General features: G+C 36.5%; 1 protein-coding gene across 1 annotated transcript; it reads right to left on the reverse strand.

Annotated features, from left to right (window-relative positions):
- Window positions 1–323: 323 nt before the first annotated feature.
- Window positions 324–11,476, reverse strand: LOC112607693 (E3 ubiquitin-protein ligase COP1-like). Its single transcript, XM_025358864.1, has 2 exons — window positions 11,386–11,476; window positions 324–1,232 (listed from the first exon to the last, which is right to left on the reverse strand). The coding sequence occupies exons 1-2, from the start codon at window positions 11,474–11,476 to the stop codon at window positions 646–648; spliced, it is 678 nt and encodes a 225-aa protein (XP_025214649.1). The 3' UTR covers window positions 324–645.
- Window positions 11,477–16,499: the final 5,023 nt, after the last annotated feature.

Here is a 16,499-nt window from a genome sequence, read left to right on the forward strand (position 1 = left end):
ATTGGTTTGGTTACTTTAAGAACTGCTATTCTTTCATTGCCTCCAAAGTTGTGATTACATCTCTATACTGCTAATAGTTGGATCAGGCTATCACATGAATGTTATTAATCAGTAATGAACAACTTTAAAATAGATCCGTAGATCCAAAGAACTTGAAAGTTAATGGGGACCTTGAGAACCTTCTGGTCGAACCATATTTTTATACAGATTAAAAAACTGAGGCTTGAAGAGAAGACATGATGTGTCATGGACTCACAGAGTAGAACTAGGATTCCAGAGATCTGACCTTTAGTTAACATGGTTCTTCTTTTTTTTTCCTCAATAAACTTTTATTTATTTATTTATTTTGTTATTTATTTTTATTCAAAAGAATTTGTTTCTCTACCACAAAAATTAGATAACCACATCACCAAGAGCATTAATGTCCATGGAGTTACATTGATGATGGAGAGTTGGCTGGGTATTCCCAAGGTCTCAAAGGTCATAAAGGAGGGAAAAGAGAAAAAGAAAAAATATTCAAAACAAATCCAAAACCCACGATGACTTTGGAGACAGACATCACATGACATTTTCTTTTTCTTCTCTCATTGTCAGCTGCAGATGTATTTCAGCAGGATCAAGTACAATTTGACTTGAGTTAACCCTTCATACCAATTCTAGCACCTTAATTGTACCCTGACTGTTATTAGCAGCAATCAGCACATTGGAATCTCCATTTGGTAGTGCCCTCCAGCACACAGTACTAACAAATTCTTTTGTATCATCTCCTTTTCGGTCTTTGTCCAGAACACTTTTGACTGCATCAAACTTAAAAGTTAGCAAGGTCTTAGACAGTCCTTTATAGCACAGATAGAGAGAGCTATTTTCACTTCCACAAGCTTTATAATCTCCATTGGAAGCCAGGTCTACAAAGTTTTTTTCATTGATATGACCCTTAAAGGAACATGGAGAGTATGATTTCCCTACATTCCACAGTTTTAGCTGACTGTCTGTTGAGGCAAAGACCATCTCTTCACCACTCACAAATTTTGCATAAGAGACTGCTTTTTGGTGTCCTTTGAATACCATGATTGGCTGTTCAGTGTTAGGAAGATCATAGTAGTGGACACAGTGATCTGCACAGCCAAAAGCCAAATGGTATCTGAAAGAGGGGCTGAATTTAACACAGCACACATTAGCCTTCGCCTCAGTGCTTGCCACTGAGCTGTCTAGATTGGTATACCACAGCTTCACTAAGGGCAAAGGACAATAAAAACAAAAAGAGAAACAAAACATGGCTCTTCTAAATCATCACACAGTTAGTCCTATTGTAGTGCATCTGGATGAATTGAATGGGCTGAGATTAGACAAGCTGAATTTTACTGTAATTCTCATTTTTATGTAAAGCGACTTGGTTTTTGGCAATTCATTTGTAGAATAAAGGCTTAAAATGTAGGATGGATTAATAAGTATGAGAGCCATCAGCAAGGAGAATAGGACAGCCATTGACATTCATTTTCTGGGAGGGAGCATTATTGATTGTTCTGAGCCAGGAGAGGAAATGTTTTTCTTCCTGGTGGAAGATCACTACCAAAGTTTCGAGGAGAAAAGTTAATTTGACCAGAATCCAATTTAGAGAACTGGATCATGAGCCAGAAAATAATCAACTAGGAAATCAAGGAAATAGGCCAGGGTGACGAGAACGTTTAACCAAGCAAGGACAGGAAGAATAGGGAGTCTTGAAATCAATCCCAAAACAGGAAGAGAATTGTAGTCAAGAGACATGGCCAAAGGGTCCCAAAGGGCAAGTTGTTTCTGCACATAAACTTGTGGTTACAGTTATATTTTGAAGCTCCTTCTTGTTCCGCATTTTTGGCTTCTAACAGTTTTAGAAACCTCCTGATGAAAGCAATTTTATGTGTTTGTGAAATCTAGTTTTCTAATTCGTTGATGCAGCATATCTTTCAAATCTTACTATCCTGAAAAATCAGATTTACACATATGAATATTGGTGAGGTTTAAGTCTATCATGGTGGGATTACAGAGTAGGGAAGAGCAAACTTAAAATGGTCCCAGACAAGTGTTTTAATGAAGCCTCCTGAGCTATACAGACTTCGTACAAAAAGAAAATGAAGATTATTTACTTCAGCCCTTTGCCTTTAGGTAAAAGAGGCATTTTTATTTTCCCTCCCCATTTTCTTTTCTGATCTGGTAGTGACAACAAATATATTAGATGATTGAGTCAATATCCAAGAAATCTCAAATCTAAAATCATGGGCAGATAAATTAATTCACCCTAAGACATGAAGAAGTAATATTCTTTGATCAATAATGAAGCTTTAATAAACTGTATGATTTAACTTTGGGAAGACAAATGATGAATTAGTCTACTTATGACTTGATCAGGCGTTACACAGATATTTGCAGAAAAGAGGGCAAATTCTACTAATTATAGGCTTAAAAGTTTGTTCCTAGGTAAAAATCTCAAAAATATTAAAGAAATAGATTATGAACCTTAGAGGCTAGACTGGGTCCACTGAGACCTGGTCACACCAGACTAACTTCTTTTTCAGTAAGGTTGCAAAACTAGTCAACAAGGGAAATGCTAAAGACATAGTATATCGACATTTCAATGTTTCTAATGTGTCTGTACTTGACTAAAGATTATGCAATCCTACAAATAGAAGAACGTATGACACAATTTTATTCCAGATCTTTAAGACCTTATGAATATGAGGGCAACTGATGCTACAATTAGATAGATAATAACTAATGAATGGCCACCTCAGAAACAACTGATTAATGGATGGATGGAAACCAAGCATTTTTTCTATATGAAAGTCTTCTTGGTAGTTTCCAGTTTAATATTTTGTATTAGAAGAAGACTCATTGAGCCGTATTATACATGGAAATTCCACAGTGTTACCCAATATGATGATAAGGGAGCTAGTATCTGAGATCCCCAAAACATGAATCTCTGGGGAAAATATTTTTAAAAATCGAATAGGAGTAGATGTAAAATGCATATGCATGTAACAGTACATTAATATACTTAAAACAGTAATAGATGGGTAAAAATACTTGAGGTAGAAGGTAGGAAAGATATGGCTGACACAGCACACAGCACCCTGTGATGGTTAATTTTGTGTCAACTTGAGTGGGCCATGGAGTGACCACATATTTGGTTAAACATTTCTGGGTTTTTCTAGATGAGATTAACATTTGAACTGGTCAACTATGTAAAGTGGATTTTTGCTCTTCTCAATGTGGAAGGACCTTATCTGGTTTATTGGAAGCCTGAATAAAATAAAAGGCTGAGAAAAAAAAAAAATCTCTGCCTGACTATTTTTAAGCTGGGGCATCATTCTTCTCCTGCCTTCACACTCAGACTTATACTGGGACTTACACCAATGGCTCTCCTAGTTTTCTGACTGAGACTCGGATGGGACTTGCACCCAGTTTTCTTGCTTTCAAGCCTTCAGACTCAGATGGAACTGTACACTCAGCAGTTCCCGGTCCAGACTTCTCAACCTCCATAATTGTGTGAGCCAATTCCTGTAAATTACTATGTCTCTCAATCTTTCTTTCTGTACACACACGCACACACACACACCATATTGATTTGGTTTCTCTGGAGAACCCTGACTAATACATACCCCTTAACCCTACAAAAAAGAGGGGGTGGCACTGCTGACCTTGGTATAAGTCAAGAGAGTCATATGACTACCAAAACTTCAAGATTAATCTTGGGTCCAGAACAAGCAAGGCTTTAATCAGAATATACCCAGAGTTTCATGTTCAGTTCTGGTAACCCCAGTATAGGAGGAAAAAGGTCAAACAGGAGAAAGTCCAGAAGGAAAGGACCAAGGTAGATGATGCATCTAAAGTCATGCCATTGAAAAACAGTCAAAACAAAAATGAGGCTGTTACACTTGGAGAAGATTTCAGGGAAACATACAACAGCTGTCTTCAAATTCTTGAACTGTTATCAAAACGAAGAGGAATGATTCATTCAGTGGAACTCCACAAAACAGTGACAGAGAGTGGACATTTTAAGAAGACTTCAGCCTAATCTAAGGAAGCACTTTCTAAAGATGGACTGGACTGAGATGGAAGTATAAGTTTTCTTCACTGAATCCATGTGACACCAAGTCCCGTGTGGTGTGAGGGTTTCCTGAGTAAGAGGGAGATTAGCATCAATTATCCTAAAGATGCTTTTTTACTTTATGAAATTGCTTTCTGTAGGGGAAATGATTGTTCTGTAGCCAAGCAAATAGTGTGATGAGATGGAATACTTACCCTACTTAATAGAAGACACTTTTCAAAGGATGTGTTCCTTTATAAGCAAACTGTTAACTTACTCATTTTTTGAAGTATGCCCCTTATGAAACTTTTAGCATTAATACTTTTTAGTTACTTTAGTTTAAATACCTTTATCTTTTTGAAAGTAACATAATGGATTTAAAAAAAAGATTTTATAATCTACATTTTTCATTAATTCAAGCAGATTTTTTCTTAATCATTCTGAATGAATCACACTTCTCTGAACATCTGAATGACATGTACTAAAGAAATATAATAATAATAATAACTTACTTTGGTTAAAAGTACTATGTGCTGGGCATGGTTTTAAGCATGAATTCACTCATTTACAAAGTTTTACTCCATCAGTCTTCACAGCAACTATATGAAGTAATTACAATTTTGATAAAATGTTACTGATGAAAAAGCTGAACCACAGAGATGCTAAGTAATTTGTACTAGGACATATTGTCAGTAAGAAGCAAAGCAGGATTCTGGCTCCAGAATCTGCATTCTTTTTACCATATTATTTCTGTTTAACAACTTTCTGATTTTACAGCATTCCAGTTAGAAGAAGAAGTAAACTTTGAAATCCCTGCGCATGGTTCTCAACATCCTGCTTTAGGGTAGCTTCATAAAAAGTATCTAACTATGCTATGCTATGCTGTAAGAGAAAAGCAATTTTATTGTCTAGGTTCACACTTCCACAGAGACAGGTAGGCAGATTGAATACCTTTTTGTGTGTGAAGATTAAAAGAGATATTATATATAATCTCTCCTTTAAAGACCTGACAGGTAAAATAAATATCCCTGAGAAGTGGGAGATTTTCCCCCCCTCTCATTTGACAAATGCCATATGGTCTACTTAAAATTTTTTGATACTGTTCCTTGAGGGAAAAGTTACTCCTTGTAATCTGAGTTTCTGTTTGAAGATAAAGAATAATCACATTGAGAATGGCTTCCAAGTAGTTTCTCAAGTTTAAGTAGCCTCCTTGTGCCTGCAGTGGGGAGTTGCATTCCAATGCAATGTGTAACTGGGTATTTTTCATGTTGTGTGAAAGCATTCCATTGTATCTTTAATTTCTACGTTATTGATATTAATGGTATGACTATGTTTTAGACACGGCCACCATGTCAAATGCACTTTCCACGAAGTGTCCAGTATTTTCACAAGCACAGTGAGCATCTATTATGCTCTTGCCTCAGAATAACAAGACACAGGACTTATTGTCTAGGCAGAAAGTTCTCGAACACAACATAAACACAGAGAATAAATAAAGGCAGGGGAAGAGAAGTCCTTCTACCTAACCACAAATTCAAGCATTCAAGAAAAGACCTGCACAAGGAACAGTTCTGTGAATTATGAATGAAGCTTACCATATAACTTCTTGCTTCTTCCGTCTACAACAGATTTTTTTTTTTCCTCCTCTGGGCAACTGGGTTCATGATTAATCCTTTGCATCTCTTGGCCTTGTTGGATAGAAGAGAGTATTTTGAACCAGTAGTCTACTGTCATTTCTTTTTCCTGTAGTTAGAAAAACAAATTTACAATGTCTTAAAGTAATACATGATGCTGCAAGTTAGAAAAATGCAAGAAAAAAAGTGAAAATTATTTGTAACCTAGTATGCAGAGATTATTTCTATTAACAATTGAAAAGATGTGTCTAGCCTTTTTCATATATATATACTATGTATGTACTATGTATTACTATGTACATAACTATGTATGTACTATGTATGCATTATTACTTAATAAGTAATAATACTACTTATTATGTACTATGTAATACATAGTACACAATAAGGTTAACAGGGTTATCCTACACTCATGTTTTTTCATATTGCTTTTAAAAATAATTTAATAATATTTGCACATTTTCCTGTGCTGTTGAAAAAGGGAAAATGAGTACAACAACTTTGGAAAAAGATCTGGCAGTTAATTATTAAACTACACATGCACATACCCTATGACTCAACAATTCCATCCTATGTATAAAGTCCAAGAGGAAATAAAACATTTATTCACAAAATACTTGTACAAGAATGTTATGTCAGCTTTATTTATTATAGTAAAAAATTGGAAGTAGCTCAAATATCCATCAACAGGTGAATGGATGAACAAATTGGTATATTCATACAATGGAATACTACTCAGCCACAACAACTCATGTCATTGCATAGGCTTGGTGCAAAAGTAGTTTTTGCCATTACTTTTAATATCCCAAACCATTGACAGATACAAAAGCATGAATAAATCTCCAAGGTATGGTGCTGGGTGAAAGAAACCAGAATTAAAAACAGTGCATGTTGTATAATTCCATTTATATGAAGTTCTAAACCAGAAAAATGGTTTCCTCTCAAGGTTAGGATAGGTTAAAGGCAATATTGACTAGAAAAGCATGCAAAAGAATTTTTCAGTGTTACAGTATTCTATATTTTAATAAAAACTTGTGTGACACAGGTGCGTACATATGTCAGAATTCATGAAATGGTACATGTAAGACTTATGCATTTGACTGTATAAAAAGTTTTACCTAAAAAAGAGGAAACAGATAACACATTTTAAGCCTCGGTTTCCTTATCAGTGAGACAAATAAAAAGTGTCATATTTGTAAAGCATAATGCCTTTATATACCATTGTTCCATAAGTGACAATAATCCTTCAAAGCCTGGACATTTCTTCAAAACAAAGGTTCAGTATATCTAATATATAAAAAGCTCACTGAGAGAAACCACTGAACTTCAATAGGGAAATGAGAAAAATAAATAAATTTAAAATTCTAAGAAGAAATGTACACAGCCAGAAACCATGAAATCATGTTCAAACTCATTATTAAAAAATTAAGCATCTACTAGGCTTTATTGAGCATCTACTAGGTTTATATGCATCATTTTAATTAATACATTTGATTAATAAACTTATAAACTATATTTAACCTCACTGGTAATCCAAAAATGAAAGTTAAATGAAAAAACTTACATTTTTGCCTAATAAAATAAAGGTTTTAAAAGTATAGTAATGCTGGAGAAAGTGTGATCGGATACGCATTCCCAAATATACTCCGTGGGATATAATTTGTCACTACTTTTTGGGAAGTGTTTTTGCCATATGGATTAAGAGTTTAAAAAAAGGATATACCCTTTGAATTTGTAATTCCATTCTGGGATCTTTTCTAGGAAACGGTCAAAAGGTGTACAAAAATGCAAGTATAAAAATATCCAATCTAGCATCATTTATAATTGCAGAAAACTAAAAACAACCTGAAAATTCAATGTAAAAGGCTGACAAAATAATTTACATGATTTATCGGGAGTGCATCCACATATTGGAGTAGCAGGGACTTGTACATTTTCTTTCCTAGGATCCCTGATTTTCATCATGTTACCTCTCAGGATAACTGAGGGGTGTGAAAAGGGGAGAACGTTTCTGTTTCTTGTGCTACCATGGAGAAGAGTAGGGAAACAATTAGGACCAGAGTTACTCATTTTCTTCTAAGCATGTATGCATTTCTGAGGGATAGGAATTCCTCACAAAGACAAAAGACTATGGTTGGGCAAGCATGTTTTTATGTGCCTCCTTTCTCAAGATCTTTCTCCCTCTTTTCCTTGATCATTCCTCTTGTCTCTCCCTCTCCCATCTTTCTCCTTTACCAAGATCTCTGGGCACTGAATGAATCCTGGACATAGGACAAGAGTCTGGACTGTGTCTACATGAAGATAGTAGATGGGTTATTGCAAACGCCGTCAGGACCTCTTCTCTGTGTGCCTGCACCTCCCTGCACACCCGTCCTATCATCCCACTTACCACTCTATATTGCTCTACCTGTTTGTTTGCCTGCTTTTTTCATTAACTCCTGGAGGACAAGAATGATGCCTTATTCATCCTGATGACCCCAGAGTCAGCGTCCAATATATTAAATGGAGAGAGTGTATAAAATAATTGGTCAAGCATTCTGTGTTCAGATAGCCTGGGCTTTAATCCTAGCTTTGCCATTTCTTAGCTGTCTGACCTTGGGTATCATATTTCTCTGTACTTCACTTTCCTTATCTTTAAAGTGGGATTAATAAAAGCCACCAAATATATGGAGTTACAGTGACTATTACATGAGTTACAGTAAAACTCTTAGAACAATGCCTAGAAGATAAGTAAGTCCTCAATAAATGTTGGCTATTAATATTCACATATTTATAGCAATTTTAATAGAAAATTACTCTGAGATCAAATTAACTATACCTGATAATGAGTTCTAATCATTGGATATCAATAAGCTTGCCTTGGGTACACAGGAACCCATATTTATCTTTTCAGGTTCATGGTTCACTCCAGTTGCTTGCTACAATGTCTGGTCAATAGTAGGTGCTCATTGAACGTTGAATGAATAGATACATGTATGTCTAGATAGCCATACATAGATAAGAAACATAATAAGGGAGATAGAAAAGGAAGAAAATCTGTGACTGCCACAGCAAAACTAATCCTCCATGTTTGGTGTGTTAATGACTATGAAAGATCTCTCATTTGAAATTGGATGGGTACACATCTTTTAGATGGAGGTTATGCAGCTTAATATTATGACATATGCACATATCTTAATGAGAAGAGCTGAGGGAATGGAGTCTAATCTGGGCCTTACCATTTAGTAGCTCTGTGACCTGATATAAATTACCTAACTTCCCTGGTCCTCAGTTTTCTTATTCATAGGTAGGGTTAAAAATTCCTACCTCTTGAAACATTTATGAGAGTTAAATATAATAAGGTATGTAGAGCCATTTCTACAACGTTGCAGTTATTGGTTTTATTTCAGTTTATGTTGGTGGTGAGACTCCTGGAATTCATTTTTCTGTCCAGTAAACAGTAATGGAAGCTAGTGGACATGAAGTTCTCACACAGAAGCAATGTGTAACTGACAACAGGGAGGTCATTCAAATCAGGTCACTTATTGCATATCAACATGGAAAGAAAATTTGTTACATATGGACTTAATGGAAACGACACCCTAATTTTATGTCACGTTGATCCAAGAAGCCTGCCTGAGATTCTCTGCATGATGTCTTCTATAGGAACATGTATTTTTATTGTATTTCATTAATACAATCAAAAGGGTTCCCTTGAGTTGACTTATAGTAGGCTGTGATATCAAATTATCTGAAGTTAATACACAGGATACAAGTGGATGTTTTATCTTTTGGCTACGAGTCCAAGGCTACATTTTATTGAGAATACCAACAACTGGGTTGTTGCCTAGAATTGACTGGGTATTCGGAATGTCCAAGGTTGCAGAGAAGGGATCTCAGGATCAGACGTGCAGTTTTTGCATTCATCAAATATTTCTATAAGTACAGTGTCCCAAGCTCCACGTGAGTTGCAAAAGATAGTGCCAAAAATGAACAAAATACAGACAGATCTGGCCTGAAGGAATTCACGGTAGTGAGGAAGACGGATACAATTTTTTTATGTAGTTTTACACATATATACATACATCTCTGTTCTAGCAGAGATATGTGGAAAGTTCTGTGAGGACACGGAAATGCAAAAAATTAATTCATCCTGGGAGCATCACAGAGGAGGTGAGAATTTTAGTGGCTTTGAAGGACAAGTAGGGGTTCACCACAGAAACCAGAGAGGGACGGTCATTCCTCGATGAGAAAAGAGGACTGGTCAAAGTAGCATGGAGGAAACATCTGTCACATGGGTGGTCTGAGGTCCCAAGTGTGTGGAGGAGCAGCGAGAGGTAGACGAGGTTACATTGTTAAAAGACTTGGACTGGTAATTTTTTTGAAAATTAAAAAAATCGACTCTAACCTGACGTAAGTAATAAAGGTAATGCTTACTGCAAAATCTGAATTGCCTAAAGTGAAAGTTCGAGGCCTAGTTCTCCTCCTTTTTCCGGGCTCCAAATTCCACTGTCAGATAGAACAATGACTGATGATTTTTTTTTCAGGGATGCTTCCGCATATATAATACATATGAATGCATATATATGTGCATTCATACACACATTTTTAAAATAAAAATGCAATTATAGTATCAGTATTATTTAATTACAACTTGCTTTTTTTTTTTACCATGTATAATTATATTTTAGACATCATTTCATATATTTCTATCTTATTTTGAATGGCTGTATGGTATTCTATTATATTGCTATACCATAATTTAGCTAAAATGATGTTTAAAGTTCTTCTCAACTTATTACTCTGAAAATTTTCACTGGCTCTCTTAGCTCTCAGGTAAAGATGATAGTACGATAATGTTGATTACCATTTAAAATGCACTTTTGGATTAAAACAATCATTTTAGGAGTGGGGGGAACCTGTTCTTCCAGGCATCATCTCCTTAGAAATATCGTGATATTTGGTATGCCAAGGAATTAGTAGGACTTTTCTGTTAGTGGGGCTGTTGCAGAGGATGTAGCATTTTCAGCCAGATCTTGAAGCATCAGCAGAGGTTCATCAGGCAGGAAAGCTTAACTCTGTTCTGAAGAGAATGCTGCTGAACCAGATTCAGGCAGGACAGTGGCCATATTCTCATTTTAATCGGTCAATCAACAAACAAGTTTTGAATACCATCAGAGTGCACAGTAGGAAGCAGCACTGGGAACATGATTCTGGCCTTTGAATACCTTATAATCTGGTGGAGAAACAAGATTCATGAAGCAGTTAGTGAGATCTATTAAGCAGTAGGTAAATATTGTTGAATTATGTCCTACATAAATGTACCATAGGGACTGCTCAGAAGAATGATATGAGCCTGGGCTGGGATATTTGGGGCAGTGTCTCTGGGTAGCATGAGATGTGAGATGGACCTAGGAGGATGATAGGATTCCCATAAACAGGGTAGTCATGGGGGACTTTCCAGCCAAAACCAGTGTACAAAAAACCACGTGGTCCACTGATAGGACTATTCAACCTAGTTGTTTTGTTAAATAACCGGAAAGATCTAAATTTTCTGTCTGTGTTTTCAGACACAAAAGCATCCTATAGTTCTCTTTTGCTCATGAGTCACAGATTCCTCCTGGCAAGTAAAGAAAATAATGATTACTTACTATTAATATCATGAAAATAAGTTGCAGGGCTCTGATATGGTTGATCTTTATGCCTCACCCTTCTTATTTTCAGACATATCATCACCCTTATTTCTGGGGTTGCTGGAGGGCTTTGATTCACAACTGCTTCCCAAACCAGAGTAAGACATTATGCTTGACTTTCAGATGCTTTGACCATAATCAGAAACCAGCCCAAGATTAATTCAAGAAGAACTGCCTAAACTGGATATGATGCTGACATAAATTCTTGTCCATTGGAAAACTGGTTCATATATCACTTAGCATATCCCTTTTAACCTAACTTTACTCCAAGTTTTTTCAGTGTTGCTTTCCCAGGAGATACCGCAGTCCTCCATGGGATTTGCCTAAGTGTGTTATAGAGATCCTCCTTTCTACCAGCATTGTGGGAAACTGAGCAGGTTTTAAAATCTAAGTGAACGAAAGATGTGGGAGAAGGAAGATTGTCCTGGGAATTAGAAGACCTGATTTTTATCCTGGATCTGCCATTTAATTTGCTTTATAATCTTGGATGAGTTACGTCACTCATGTGAAGGGACTAATTTTGCAAAACTAAGAAATATTGTTCATTTAGGTAGAATAATGTATCTCGCTCTAAGGTTTTCTCAGGAAAACAAGGTTAAACTAATTCAGGTGTTCTTATCCTAGGGAATTATGGATGAACGTGAGGGAATTCTTAACCTTCTTCAATTTTGGCACATGTATGTATATTTCTGGGGCAAGACTCCACAGGTTTTGCGAGTTCAATCCACGAAGTGTTCATGGCTTACTAAAAGTTAATTGCCTCTGGATGACAGAAACTCTAAAACTTCTCAAGTCTGAAAATGTTATCATTCATTGATTTTCTATCTTTGTAGTAAGTCTTATAGAGGAAATATTACAGAAAGAAGAATTGGCACAAATCCCTTTAAATTATACTTTCTTCACTTTAATCTGAGGCTAACTCTGTATTATGGAGAAACACTTTTTATTACAGTAGAGAATTCTTAGAGGCCCAAAGTCCTGTAACTTTTATTATATTTAACTTGGAGTTGTTTGTGTGCCTACAGTATTGTTCCCTGAATTAACACAGTTCACTCTAAATGACTTTGAAGATAAAACATAGGGCATTTGACCCAAAAGTGTTCCTCAGGGTCCTCTAAGCTCTAACCCTGGATTAAGAGGTTAGGTACTCCAAGGGAAAACATTTGCTTACTACTTTACCTTACTTCCCTGTAAAAATGTCTTTTCTAAGTTGTTATTTACTCTTACTTGCTTAGTGTTTACCCTTTTTAGTGGGCCACTATGAAGCCTGTACATTTAAACAAAGTTTCTGTGTCTTCCATAGGGGCAAAGTGAAGACATTGTCCAATATGTTACCTAAGGTCCCTTACAGTCAATAAGATTCACTTTTAATTTAATATCAGGGAAAAAGTGTTTTTGAAAGAGAAATTTTTATTCTTTCTATTAAAAATGACAATATGTACTTCATTTCCCCTTTGCTTCCTCTGCCAGGACTTTCAGAGCTAAAGTCCATGCTCAAATGTAATTTGCAAGAGCTTATTCATTATAAAAGTTTGGGCACATCTATGTTTTCCTATATTTACTCCAATATTACTTAATTTTTTTGATTATAAGAGAATACAATTTCACTGAAGAGGAAGTTTCAGAAAAAGTGAGAGTCATGAGTTGTCTGATCATCAGGAATAATACTTAGTTACACTCCAGTCTTCCAGTGTTTCTTTTATGCATAGATATACTTTTCATAATGTTGGAATCGAGTTGTCCATACCTTTATACAAACCCCTGTTTCATTTAATAACATCATGGAAATCTTATATTTATATTAATTTTTTAAGGGCATGAATTTTGATGATGGTTTGGTATTCTACCATAAAGATGTACCATTATTTTAAATAATGCTGAGGTTGATAGCTTTATACCTGAATGTTTGTTTTCACTCTTGACTATTTACTTAGTATAAATATCTAGAAGAGAAATTACTAAACTTATTTTAAAGACTTTATATACTGAGAAGTTTCTTTCTATAAATGTTGCAACAATCTATACTCCACACTAACAGTGTTTAACAGGGGCTGTTCCTCATACCATTGTCAAACCTGAGCAGCATTTTTTTCTTCTAGTCTAATTTACCTAGCAGAAAACAAGTACATATCATTGTTTGCATTTATGTTTCTTTAGTTTTAATGTGGTTTAATAATGTAAAAGTTTATTAACCATTTTGGCAGTTTCTATGTATGAATTGCCTATTCTTATCTTTTGCCCTTTTTTCTACTAAGGCATCTGACTTTTTTCATATTGTTTTGCAAAAGTTCTTTATATATAAAGAATATTACGTATTTGCCTTCTAGCTTGCATATATTTCTCCCATTTTTGGTTGCCTTTCCATTGCTATAAGCAGCATAGAGTACAGTGATCATAAATAAAGACACTAGAGACTCTCTGGGATCATAGAACAATAGCTGTGTATCCTTAGGTAGATTACTTAATATCTTTGTTCATGTCTTTCCTTATCTATAGTTCTATCTTCCCAATAAGTACTATACTTGGAATAATGCCTGGCGTATCATGTGCACTCAATTAATATTAACCAGTTTTATTAATCAGAATTTTATTTTCAAATATCCTGTGTTATATTGTGCTAAAATTTTAATAGTTGTTATATTTTTAGGGAATGTTAGGGGTGGAAGAATTGAAAGAACCTAAAGAATACCTGTGTCAATGTCATTAGCACTTCATGACAGCTTTGTAAAGAACAAAGAATACTTCTATTGCAGGTTTGATTTACATCCAAAATAAATGTGGGTGCATAGAAAGTGAGGTAACAATATACTTGGAATGTGCTGGTCATCAAACACATAGGTTGTTGCACTTATTTAATTGTTCCATTTTAAATGACAGATCATGTTCCAATGACCTTTTTCTATGAGGATCTTAGGATGTCCCACAGGTCTTTAATTTAAGCCTCATCTTTTCCATCCAGGAACTAATCCAAGTGGGTCTCTCACTTAAAGGGGAAGAAAATGAGGAGCTGCCAGTCAGCCATCAACCGTGAAAAAGCTCGGGATAATTTCACTTGAGATCGGAGACCCCACCAGCTGAAAATAAAACAAATTATTTCCAAATCTGGTTTTGAAATGAAGAGTGAAGAGCCTACAATTTGAAAATAATCACATCCACTGTATCTTCATCCTCCAGATGAGGACTCTCTTACATTTTAGTTAGTCAGTGTGTAATGTTTCTTTTATTTCTGTTCTCAAAGTCTTGACATCACTAAAAATAAATGACTCAATTACACTTGTGCATAAGCAGCTGGAAAACTACCGACATGTCCCCAATGTCTAAACTGTGTAAACAGAGACACCAGAGGCAGAGTGGGGGGTGGGGAGGAAAGAAAAAAAGGAAAAGAAAGTAAAGAAAGCAAAATAAGTTTGAAAATAAAATTATGCAAAAGCAGCTTCCAGGGAAGAGAGTATGATGTTTATCCCGTTTCTTTGTTCCCGGTGGCACACTGCAGTCCATACACCCCGGGGTCCCGAAAGCAAACCAGGTGGAAAAAAGGATCAAGAAACTTTATAAACACCTTTCAAATCAACGTGCTCGGCCAATACACATTCCATTGCTCATCATGGGAAAATGTTGGCAGCTGTCTCTAGTCAGATGCCCCAGGGTTTTGGGGGCCTCAATCTAGAACTTGAGGACTAATAGGGAAAATGGAAACAGAATCCTGGCTGGTCTGCAACCCCAAAATACAACCACAAACCCCCTCAATTTCCAAAGACCCATCTTTTGTGGTGGCTCTTAGCTCAGAATGCACAATTACAAAAATGAAATGTTCCAAATGTCCTATACACCCACAACATTCTTTCTTTTATTTACTGTCTCGGGTAGAAGAATATACTTTATCTCCTCGTGTCCTTATGCCAGGAAAGCAAAGCAGGTTTGGCCAGCAGAAAACTTGATCATCTTTATTCCTTCCTTCATGTTACCAGGAGATGAAGGAAAAGGTCACAGCAGCTGTGCAGCTCAGCTGATTCACCCTGGGTCGGGCTACATGTTATCTACACTTTTCAAGGGGAGAACCTTGCTTGCAATAAAAGTAGGTCATCAGGCAGTGAAAAGAGAATGTGACTTAGCCAAAGAAATGAGAAGGAAGGCGTGGGTCAAACCCAGGGCCTTGGTGCTTCTGAAACGTTGACCAGAGAGGGCAAGATGAGCATTGCTGTGTGACCTCTCTCTCCATCTCTTGCTCTCCCAGTCTCCTTTTTGCTCTCATTTTAACTAATACATGAAGTGCCTGGAGAAGCCAAGGAATCTATGGAGGGACCCTGCAAGGACAGTGACAAAGAGCTTTCTTTTTTTTTCCACACAAAGTCAGGCCAAAGGGGGGCGGTTTAAATTGCTTCCAGCAGGACTTAGGTTCAGCATGAAGAAAATACCTCTGAGCGAGATGAGCCTCTGGAATGCATTACTAAGGGAGATGATGGAATCCACTTCAGAGATCTCTGAGGACACGGTGGAATGCTAATCTTTCCTTAATGGCTAATATTTTGGTGTAGAGGAGGAGACATGGAGGAACTTTCAAGTTCCTTTCACTCCTGAGATTCGAATGTACACTGGCAGAAGAATGAAATATCAGTTGTCCTGTGACATCTGCAACATCCAAACCCTGCTTCTTCTGGGACACCTGAGGCCCTTTGGGTACCTTCCCCCCACCCCCCTCCATTGCCCTCACATCCACCTCTGACACTGGTGATTAGGTTTAGTGATCTTGTGGGGTGAGTGGGTGGGCAGGTGGAGGTTACGGGATGGAGAAGAATCATATATATATATATATATATTAAAAAAAAAAAACCACAAGAATAACAAGTACCAGATAGTGAGTTCAGGCCAAGATTTTTAGGAAGTGCTGAAATTTAAGCGGGGGAAATGACAATAATCTATGAAATATTCGAAGAGCTAGGAACTATGCCAGAAGTAGAAAACAGAGCCAAGGCCCCCAAGCTGGGTAGGAGGAAGATAAAAGCAGAGTATATGAGAGAACCGGATTTTTTACTTATGGGACCCTCGAGACTCACAGTGTCAAGACAGGTAAGTCAAAAGAGTTGTGAAGGGAGGCCAGGCACAGTGGCTCACACTTGTAATCCTAGTACT

This window comes from Theropithecus gelada, chromosome 15 (genome assembly GCF_003255815.1).
Source record: "Theropithecus gelada isolate Dixy chromosome 15, Tgel_1.0, whole genome shotgun sequence".
NCBI lineage: Eukaryota > Metazoa > Chordata > Mammalia > Primates > Cercopithecidae > Theropithecus > Theropithecus gelada.

What these genes read in the sequence shown, in the direction of transcription:
- LOC112607693 (XM_025358864.1), bottom strand. Translation starts at nt 11,476, where the DNA reads ATGTCTTACTCTGGTTTGGGAAGCAGTTGTGAATCAAAGCCCTCCAGC. An exon ending in TATGTCTGAAAATAAGAAGG is followed by an intron (nt 1,233 to 11,385) that starts GTGAGGCATAAA and finishes CTTTGCCCTTAG; the next exon opens with TGAAGCTGTGGTATACCAAT.